Source organism: Metopolophium dirhodum, chromosome 1, assembly GCF_019925205.1.
Source record: "Metopolophium dirhodum isolate CAU chromosome 1, ASM1992520v1, whole genome shotgun sequence".
Classification (NCBI taxonomy): domain Eukaryota; kingdom Metazoa; phylum Arthropoda; class Insecta; order Hemiptera; family Aphididae; genus Metopolophium; species Metopolophium dirhodum.
The window spans coordinates 121,996,423-122,008,471 of NC_083560.1; the positions used below are offsets into that span (position 1 = coordinate 121,996,423).

Below are 12,049 nucleotides of genomic sequence, written 5' to 3' on the forward strand. Positions count from 1 at the left end.
ATATGATTTTATATTTCTCAGGTTGTACAAACCTTTTTTATAAACTGTTATAAAAATACTGTAATTTATTAAACTATAAAATATATATATATATATCAATTATTTTGTATTTTAATTTTTAGGAAAATAAATGCTAAAACTATAAAAGTATGCATCTGCGTGTTTAAAATTCTTAACTTTGAAAAATATTGATGATATTTTTATAATTTTTACTATTGAATAATATGTTATAAAATTGATTTTATATTTAAAGTTCTGTAAACAATGTTTAACAACTTAGGCATATCAATTTATGATCAATAATAAGTCACTTTTTCTAAACACGATAGTAATATGGTAAACATAATAATTAATAATATATAATTTTGTGTAGTGAACATTCTTCTATGTTCCAAAGATAAACTATATTTTTTAATTAAATAAAATGTTTGTAGTTGTATGGATAAGATAAAACAATTCAAATTCACTATTTTCCCAAATTCTCTAGTTTTAAAAACATTATTTTTTTTTGTTTTTCTTTAAATATTGGAATAGTTCCAAATATTGTTCACCCTATTGGTCAGTTGATGTTTACTCACTCTTAAAAAATGCAGTTGATGTTCTGTCAAAAGCAGACTCTATCAAACTACACTAATCAATAATTATTCTTGTATAGGTACGTTTTATACAATACATAGTGAGGAATGTTACATAAAATCTAGTTTCATATTACGTATTGAAAAATAATACATATTCAATATTTTTATAGATCGTATTTTAATATTTACTTATCATTTATTATAAATTATAATAGGTATATTATAAGTTAATTAAAATATTTTGAACTAAAACAAGGTTATATTGTATTCAATTTATTATTATTTTATATTTAGAATTATTTTAATAATGGATACAAAATAAACAGTTAACTCATTGTGTCTTACACATGCATTTAACTGATAAAATAAACCAATTAAAATCGATTTTATACTTCTTGATTTTCTATTTATGACTTTCATTAAGTGTTTTAATACTTCAATGACGATACATGTGAAATAATACAAATAATACAAATAATATAACGGATAAATCATAAATTAGCTTTAATTTATTGATACATTTTAATAGCTTTGAATAAATAATGTTAACCATGCAAATCCCTTAACAATGTCTGTGTCTAAAATTCTCTAATTATATTTTAATCTATATTATACATCGTATTACACAAGCAATTTTACTTAATTTGATATTGCATGTTGTATTGTCATAAATTCCCTTTTTTTATAACTGAAAAATATTTGGTACTCGTTTTAATTTACTTCCTGAATACACATCCCATAATTTTGATTTTTATTTTATTATTTATAATTATATAAAACAATAAACACATTTTAATTATGCTTTCAATAATTTGAGCTTATTAATTTGAAAGTTAAGTGTTTCCGAAGTTCATATATTTACTAAAATAACAATTAATGTGTTTTTATTTTATCATAATGTTTATTTTCATAGGTGATCTATGATTTTTTTACAACACAATATAGTCAGTTTTAGAATGCTAATGGCCCCTGCTGCCAAAGCTATAATGTTGAATAAAAAAAAATAAAAAGTTTTAGTTTATTTCAATTATATGATCTGTATTTAATATATTTGAATTTCCTCCTTCGTTAAATATTTAAAAATAAAACTGTTACCTGTTCTTCGGATGAACAATTTTGAGGGTTCATAATTTAATTTATTACTTACTAATTTTGTTGACTTTCAAGACCATTGTAATTTCTATTAAATTGTTATTTGTGTTTTTTGTTTACTTAAATAATCAGCTTCTCAGTCAATGTCAATATAAAATGTACAACAGTTACTGTCCAAAATGAAATTGAAATTATTAATGTTTTTTCCAAAAACAAAATACAAAATATACCACTGAACACCGTATTTAATTATGCATCTATTCATACACCCTAATAGTTTCTTCTCAAAGTTTTAAGACATCCATTGTTGTTTTATTGAATCTTTTCCTCTATTTTACTAGACAACATAAGATCGTTTTATTTGTTTTTTTACAACTTTGAACTTTTATTATCATAAAATAATTCTAAACTGCGCTGAAATATTTTTACGACGGACTAAAAATGTAAGAAAATAGTGATGTGTTAAAAATAAATAAAATATTTTATTTCAAAAACGTTTTATTAATTCTGTAAATGTTTTGAACATAATTTTAACGTCTAAACCGGAATATATTAATAAAGTTTTTAAAAGACATGCATTGGTTCACACACATGTAGGCGCAATATAAATTAAAATTCAAAGTAAGTAGGCACTTAAATTATATTAGCTAGGTGCACGTTATATAAAATGGTTTTAAACTTTTAATATATGCTATATATCACACATTAATATAAATAATTTTAAAAATTGCTTTATTTTAAAAAATTAATTTTTTAAAATAACAAAAACACGATTATGTATGAAATAATAAGCATATGAAGTTTTTAAATATAATTAAATTTTTTTCTTCATATTTTTATTGAATTTATACTCTAATAGAATTTTTAATAATATGTATTATCTATAGCACTATAAACTCACTTGGAAATAGAAATTATATACATTATGAATGTGATTATCAAAACTTAGGTAATATAATAAAAAAACAACGATATATAATATTATTAAATCTATCACACATTGCATTATGTTTGATATCAACCAATGATGAATTTCCTTTATACACAAATATTAATTATAATTGTTTAATTATTATACTTAGTTAAGTAAATGTTCATTCATTTTTTTGTTATGAACGATTATAATTATTACAATTTAATTTTCACACACAGCTTGTAAAACCCTTAACCTAGGTTCTATTATTAATGTTATTGTTAATTTTTTTCTTACTTTTTGTCTTAGAAACATTATAATTATATTATATTTTAACCTAGATTTAAATTTAAAAAACTAAAGTAATAAATAATGTGTCTAAAATATTTCTTTAAAATTTCATCTCACCTAAAAGTTTTGATGAATAAATACATTAATGCAGATACTTTTCTATTACTGTTTTTAGGAAGATTATAAGGCATATATTAACTATGCATTACCGGGAACCACTTTTTATAACTTTGAATTATTTAAACTTAAAATTACGATATAATTAGAATTTTGTGCTCAATTTTAGTTTTGAAATTATATTAGTTTCACGTTAGTCTATCTTCTACATTATGGACTAGTTGAAATGCACTTAATCACTTATCTAAAACATAAGTACGAATTATTATTATTTTTTGTGAAACAGTACTATAGTAAAAATAATTTAAGTATTAAAAAAATAATATTATTTTAAAAACAAACCTTACAACGGTAATAAAAAAAATATATCAAATAATATTGTAATAATTATTTACATAGTGAAAAATCGATATGTAACACACCAAACATTTTTCTTTTCTTTGAATTGTACAATAATTATAAAAAGTAGTTATATTAGATCTACATCAACTTGATTTTATTTATTTGTTTTGTTTACTATATAATTTCGTAATATCACGCAACAATCTAAAATGGTAATAACATAGTATGTATACATGTAAGTTACGAAAAACTATTATATTTTTCTAAAAACTTCGATAAAATTGCCTATAATAGACCCGTTAAAAATTTCGATGAGACGTTTTATAAACTTATAAACTTATAAATTAAATATTGTTTTCCAAACATAGTTGTTAATCACTAAGTCAGAACATATTTTTAATTTATAATAACAAGTTAACTATTTTATTGATATCTTTATATCAATAATTGTATTATAAATTATTAATAGATTTTTATTATATTTATTGAATTTTTCAATCAGTGTAACAAGAATTTAATTATTACATAAACATTTATTAAATTAGTGCAATTTATTAATATATTATTATATACAAAATAATACAATATAGATTAAACTATTTTGTTTGACCTCACAAAATTTCTATGTATAAATATCTTTATAAGCTGTCATAAAGTATACTCAAAGATTGACATCTAACGTAAATAGTAGGTAATAGTAATAATATTTTATTCGTTTATAGGCATTATATATTTATATCTTTATAAAAAATGTAGGTTATTTTCAACTGGACATCTGTTACATAATTTATGTTTAAAAATCTAATCATTTTATTTATTAAAAATAATAATTAAATAATAAATTATATTTTTCGTTTTCAAATTATTAGGTTATTCATAATTAAATTACTCCGATGCATTCATTGTTTATGGCTCTTAACCTAAAATTAAATTAATGTACGACATACCTGCCCAAGTTGCTTTAATAACATTTGACACAATGAATTTTAATACAAAGTTAGATATATAAAAAACAAGTCTCATTATTACCATTGAAATGTATTACAACAGTCTGTTGTAGATTTAATAATTGGGCATTTTTGTAAATTTATAAAATGTTCATTTTTTTTTTTAGCAATTGTGATTTTTGATCAAATCCTCGTATCTTCAATACATGCCTTACAAATTAATGAAAAAAATAACACAAAATGGTCACCAATTACAACATTTCAAAAAGTGGTAAGTGATTATTGTTTTATTCTTAATTACTAATCTGTTTTATTTTCGATCGTTGCAGATGTGTTAAAATATTAAAGTATGTTTGGAATAACCATATTAGTTTAAATAGGGGATTGGCAAAATCTTTTAACAAGTAAACATGTATATGCAAATTACTTTTTTTTTATATTTGTTCATATTTCAAAAAAAAATTATCTGAAATAATTACTTTATAATATGTTCTATTGTTATCTATTCTTTGGTTGATTAAACTATTAAGTTATCAAACATTTATATATATTTGTATACGGACCATTGCATTTATAATATGTACAAGAACGAACCGTCTTACTCAGGATTAAAAATTCTAGCATTTAATATAAATAGTTATTAAATACATTATTTTAATAATTAAAATATATATATATATATTTATTGGGGATTAATATGCACAATTAAATTGATATTATAATAACTTTTATTGTTCTTTATAAAAATATGTTAATATTATACAACTTTTATTTTGAATTAAAAATATGATGAGCTTAAAATAATATTCAACTAAATTTGAGGTTAGATATTTTACTTTTTATTTTTTATTTCATAGGTTTGTTTTATAATATGTACTTTTTTAAAATTAATGCTCAAATCAAGAGGCAATGTCCAATATCTCTCTATCTGCGTTATGTAACTGAAAGCTAAAATAGATGCTTGGCCTTGACTAAGAATGAAAAGTGCTAACTTGTTATATGATATGATATTATGATTATTATGACTATTATTATTGAAATTATAGTTTATCAATCGAAGTTTACGACATATTAAGACCATTTTTTTTTATGAAACATACCTATTTTATCATATTATCTATAATTCTGGTAAAATCAGTAATGTGATAAGAAATGTGAAACAATGTTTAAATTCTTAGTGGTGTTTATACTTGTTATTAATAATTTATGCAAAAATAGAAGAATTTTGAAGAAAAAAAATTAAAAACTTCAGTGATTGTATCAAGTAAACTTTACAACGAATTTATAAGTTTTTCGATTTCATATCGCATCACTACTTTTTTCTAGTTTGAGGCACCAAAAATTCATTATATTTATTGGAAAATAATATTGATCGACTAGAGAGATTAGTGACACGTATGAGAGTGATCCGCTATCTCTTTTTTATTACATTCACACATACACACACACACTAGTGATCATTTTCTATGCACACATTCACAGGAAAAGCACGCAAGTACACTTATAAATGACTCATATTGATCTTCTTAAAAAGGTCGGTATATAATCGCCTTAATGCGTTTATATGAAATATAAAATAAAAAACAGATAGAATAAAAATTCTGAAATATATTATCTTAGAAGGTCAATGAGTCCAACCGTTAACATCTATATGATTCTAAATATAGGTACTATACAATGAGTTTCTCTGGAGAATAAAAGCGTAACGACTATATATAAGTTTATGACCACTTATGGAAGTTCTGTGTGTACGTCATAGAAAAAAACTGTTCCGTATACATAAGTTCTTTAAAGCTTAAAAGTGTTATGATTTGTATCTTTAAATACACACACATATATATATATATATATATATATATTTAAATAGAATTTACCAACTTCGACAAGTGTAAATCCGTGTTCAAAGTAAAGCAAGCTTATTTTGGTGTAATGGTATTACATACTTTTTCAAAAAACCTTACACCCTTTCTTATATATTTCAATATTATTTTGTATATTTTTATATTCTATTATATTATAAACTATAAAGTTTTCAAAATGGTTTTAAATGTAATATATTATTTTAAGAAATGCGTTCAATATTACATGCATTATTTGTTCATTAATATTTAATCTTAAGTCAATAACATCTAACTGCAATTGCTTTTTCACTAGTGCGTTTAGAGGGGTTACACACAATAATAAACGTTCATGTTAATGGTACTTTAAAACTGACACAAATTCATTCCAAGCCCAAAACCAGTGTTGATTACAAATAAAAGTATACCCTGTAAGCAAGATTCCTTAAATTTTTATTATAAATTCAATAGTATAAATTACTATAAAGGTAAATATAATTAAAACGTATTAAATATCAAATGAAGTCTGGTATTGTATCTGTGTTGTACATTATTCGTTATAATAAAAACGAAAAACTACCTACGCTTGGATTTATTTACAACACCCTGAAGGTATCAAACTATAAAAAAAATGTAACTTTGTCATAAATCCCTCAGGATTAAAAAATTCTAAAGGTGTTCGAATATACATAACAAGAGAACGGTATGGAACAAGGATCATAAATCTTAAGCTTAAACCTCTTTTTGGCGAGAGATCTCAAATTGTTTGATAGGGTTGTCAGGATTAAGTTTACAAAATGTTGAATTATAACATATCATGTAAAAAGCATTAATCATTTTATCGTCATGTATATTTAGAAACGTTTACCGGACGAAAGCTCACTAGATCCCGTGTCGAACGCAGACGATGAAACTCAGAGGTCGGTCCGAAAAAGTGCTGTTTTGTACAATAAAGCTGACATAACAACAAGTAAGCTAAATCTATTCAAAATATTACACAGTACATTATAATTTATAACTATATAATGCTCTAATTATATATTTATCCTGTAAATTAATTTTTGTACCATATCATTTTATATTATTGTATACGTTTTTAAGAAAATATTAACAAGCGTGTACCGCTCTGCTGTACCTATATTAGTTGTCGAGCATGTCGTTGTAATGTATGATATTGTGTTATATTTGAATTCAATGATAAATCATTGTATAAATAATTAAATTTAATAGTTGGAAAAAAAAATATAAAAATTGAAAATATTTCAGGGTTATAAATAGCAAAACATTTTCTTTTTATAGAGGTAGTAATATTTACTGGGAACCTTCCATTAACATTTCTTTAGCTATAAAAATTAAAAATTTTATGCATTTTTAACTGAAAAATAATTTACGAAATTTGAAATATTTTATCATGCCTATAAATAGTTCATAAAGAGTCAAAATCGCTTGAATATTTTACTATGTATGAAAATGCTAATATAAATATCTGGTGAACATTTCAAGAGTTAACGTTTTTAAATATAAAAAAATCTGAAAAATTGGTTGTTAGGTTAGGTTAATCGATAATTTACCGCTGAATATAAAATATCGTAAAAATTATAAGTTCAAGTGCACATAAAAAATAACCTTCTGTTTCAATATACTTTATATTTTATTGTAAGTAGAAAACTTATGTGAAATCTTCTATTATGATTTTTAATCTTAGATATGAAAAGAAAATCTTTTATGAATTTCTAACTATAAATAATTTACAAAATTTAAAATACTTCCCATGGCTATAAATAGTTCTAAAAACATCAAAAGTGTTTGAAAATGTTACCATATATGGAAAATTGTCATTCCAACGTTAACTGTAATTTTCAAGTATCTAGGATAATTTGCTTTTGATTTACCAAAAAATATAAAAAAATGATATATAAGAAATTTATTAATTTACTGATGAAAATGCAATATCGTAAACATTTGAAATTCAAAAACTAATAAAAAAAATTTTTCCTTCCAGTAAACTTTTTTTTGTTTAAGGTAGGACAATTTGGGGAAACTTCTATCAACATGTCTAATGTTAGCTATGAAAGGAAAAACTTTTATGAATTTCTAACTGAAAAATAGATTGAACATTTTCGAACTTGAGTTGCATTTTGTCAAAATTTGAACTTCAAATGCATATAAAAAAAATCCTATGTATTTTTAATAATATTGAACTTTTGTTAACAAAACTTATAAGGAACCCAGCACTAAATTGTTGAGGTTTTTTACTTTGTAAAAAATTTTTTTTCGAGAATTGTTTTAAAAAAATTTAAAAATTTCTAAAAAGTTATCGAGGTTACAATTATCTCAAAAAGATTCAAAACATTTCTAAAATAAACATCTGGTGAAAATTTCAAGGGTCTATGGTTATTAATTTTTATTTACGCTAAAAAATTAAATACATTTTTTTCAAAAGTTAGTTTTTTTGGCTATTTTTAAAACTACTTGGAATTATTAATTTTGATCTCTTAAATGTACCAACTATTTTTACTTATATATTAGGATCTCAAAATCCCAACTTTTTTAGTACCCAAATTTTTGCTGACAGGTAGAAAAAAAAACACGTATCATCGTAAAATCAATACATTATTTTGCTCCGATCAGAATCTAAGATATAGGACCTATCGGGTTTGTTTAATTATGATAATATGCTAGCAGTTGGCATTTCTACTTCGTTATTGGTAAATATAATTAAATAGTGTACATACTTAAAATACCAAGTCAATTTATGTAATATTGGTACTAAATACAATACATAAGCGTAATATTTTTTATTTTATAATATAATGTTTTATTTATAACAGTTGTTTGTAACCTATATAATATAAAAATATATGAATATTTTTTTCTCAGCTACTCAACCAAGTAATATTGTTGCGTCACTTTTCCGACTAAACGAGGAAGAAGGTAATACGTGTATTCTATTGAGGGTAGATGCTGTCATTGAAGTAAAGTTTAAAACTAAACTTGGTTCTGAAGACGTAAGGGTCAGAAATATTTTTTTTAAATTTAAATTTGTATTTATTATAATATTATTCTATGGATATTATGTGAACTACAGCAAACTGATCTGTATGTTCCTGACGATGCAGAAGTAACTGGTGATTGCAGCAATGAGGATGATGCAACATTAATACTCAAATGGAAAAATTTTGTTTTTACTTGGTACTTCACAAAGGTAAAAATATAATTATTAATTTAATAAATGTTGGGTGAAAAAAGTATTTTTAATGGGAGGCACAAACTGAGGGATTGAAGTCACTCATAAAAATGTTCAATTTATGACAATGTTTTTTTTTTACAATACAAATGTGTAAAATATTTGTTTTTTTCTATAGAGTTGGTACAGTTATTTTGTTTAGTTGGGTACACTTAAGTATAATATAAAAATAAACCATTAAAAATTTACATTTATCAATAGTTGTACTAACCTAATTGTATTGTTGAATTTAATATGGATTTAAAACTTAAGTTATTATTTCATAAAATAAATATTATTGTATTTAATAAAAATGAAAAAAAAATTGTATACATATATATTATATTAACATTATAATACGTATACATATCGAGAGAGGATATAGTATATATCTAAATAATCAGGGCTAGATACCACTGATAATAAATCGATTATATTTGTATCACTGATTACACTGATTACCTACAATTCATCTAGTTGTGACTTCAGTTCACCGTACTTTGAAGTTAGGGTTGAGATAGATGTTTTATATATTTTATAAAATAAATTAATAATTATAATATAACCGTTAAACGTGGTACTGTGGTAATTTAATTAAACAGCTTGTTTGTTTCTAATATTTTACTTTACATATAAACAACTATTAAAATTTAAATGTCTTAAAAATCAATGTGAAACCACCGATAATGTTCTTACCCTTTAACTCTTAAGCCTGATAATAGGTAATTCCACTCAATTATTAAAGCTTACTACCTACTACATAAATTGGAACGGCTGAACTTGAACTTTCTATATTGTACGTTCGTCCTCTAAAGTATTGTACCTATCAAACATTTTTAGTACAACTTTAGTTATAATTAACCAACCTGTCGTAGTATTTTTGAAAAACTTTTTATCTAAGTATATATTATGTAGGTATATTAATATTTATATAAGAAACCACAGTGTTCCCAGATCATTCTATCTTTACGAAAACGTGATTGTAATTAACTTCCTTGATGTATGGATTAATATTAATTATAATATAGGTAGGCTTTAGTGGAATAATTAATAAACCATGGGTTATACTCGGAGAAAATTTACATTATACATTTATACTTAATTATACGTAATTACTAATTATACGTGTCTTATGCAAGTTAAGATATTTTACAGTTAAAAAAAAAAACCGTCAGCCAAATTAAAATTATATATTTAAGTACCTATATTTATACTGTAATGCTTATTTTCAAACTATATTGTGTGGTGTATGCACTGTTTAATTGTCTTTATCGATCCAATGAATTATTGTACTGATGTTTTCAGTGTATCAAATTATAATACTTGAATTACATTTCGGAGGAAAGAGACTCAGAAATATTCGATTAGAACTTAGTGATTTCAGGAATCATCTGATTCAAAAACATTTCTAGTACATAATAATATAATACTTTATTTTCATATACAATACACGTGTTTATATTACACGCTTCTAGAACTTTGTATTACGTCTGTCGATTAATGTTCACATATACGTCAAAAACCACTTATCAAAATTGGGTACTCAAATTTAACGTTCGATAGTATATTAAACTAATTTCTATGTACATACATGGTACTAATTTGTTTTTTAACAAATAAATGTCAAACAATATTCTTATTGTTCCCTTTCTAAGACTAAGCTGAGTTGAGAAATGAGTTGATTTCTGTGTTTTTTTTTTTTACAATATTTAGCTCATTAAAAAGTATATTATTATAAAAATTATTTTAAAGTGATTATTTGTAAATTAAACAAACATTTTTCAAAAAACTGTAACTCTTCACCCTCTCCTCCCCTCAAACATTAAAGAATGTTATGTATTATATTTCGGAATAAAAATAAATATTGTAAAAAATAATATAATAATATTATTTATTAAAATATATATACAGTATTAATTTATGACATTCGATATTTTATATTACATTCTTAGCAATTAATACAATTTCTATTGCAAACGTGAACTTGCATTAAAATTTAAAACTGAAATTAAATTTAAACTATTCGATTAGATATTCTTAGTATTTAATATTCATCATAAACAAAATTAAATTTTATTCTTTTACAGAAAAATATTCAACAGTAAAAAAATCAAATCTTTGTCGGTTTATCGCTTTATCATAATTGTTAATACAATAATATATTATTTACAAATATAATGTTTGTTGAAAAGTATAATATTGTTATTTTTGGTGAAAGCATAGAATTTTCATTTACGTAATGATTAAAATTAAACATGGTTTTTGTGTACAAACTTAGTTATATAATAAATTTCAAAACCCAAAAGTCCTTAGTTCATTTTTCAAATAAAAATACACACTGTAAACAAATATAAGATATTTCTAAAAAAATACTTTTTAATGTTATATTTTTAAATAATAATATAAACAATATGGTTATTGATTTTTAATATATATTACGTTTAATCATATGTAAAAAATTAAAAATTAAAATGTTTTAAACAAGATATTTAGAATTAGAAATTTAAAATTTAAATGAGATATTTAGAGTTTTAAGAAGTTTAAATAATTTATTGAGACTTAAGGATACAAATAATTTAAATGCATTTATAATTTTGTTTATTGTTTTGAAAATCAAAAATCAACTACCTATCGAGTTCTGTATAATAGTTTGCTAAATTTAATATTATGTAGTAAAAATTAAATTAAGTTTAGTTAGAAGAAGT

At 22.6% G+C, this 12,049-nt stretch overlaps 1 protein-coding gene across 2 annotated transcripts in view; it reads left to right on the forward strand.

Annotated features, from left to right (window-relative positions):
- LOC132934778 (lysosome-associated membrane glycoprotein 5) overlaps positions 1-12,049 on the forward strand; it is a 39,331-nt gene that overhangs the window by 5,241 nt on the left and 22,041 nt on the right. The window contains exons 2-5 of one of the 2 annotated variants that reach the window (XM_061001120.1): positions 4,448-4,551; positions 6,977-7,088; positions 8,999-9,132; positions 9,207-9,323. In XM_061001120.1, the coding sequence (XP_060857103.1) occupies positions 4,448-4,551; positions 6,977-7,088; positions 8,999-9,132; positions 9,207-9,323 (467 nt within the window). The remainder of the gene's footprint in view (positions 1-4,447; positions 4,552-6,976; positions 7,089-8,998; positions 9,133-9,206; positions 9,324-12,049) is intronic. The other variant, XM_061001121.1, reaches the window with a different exon arrangement.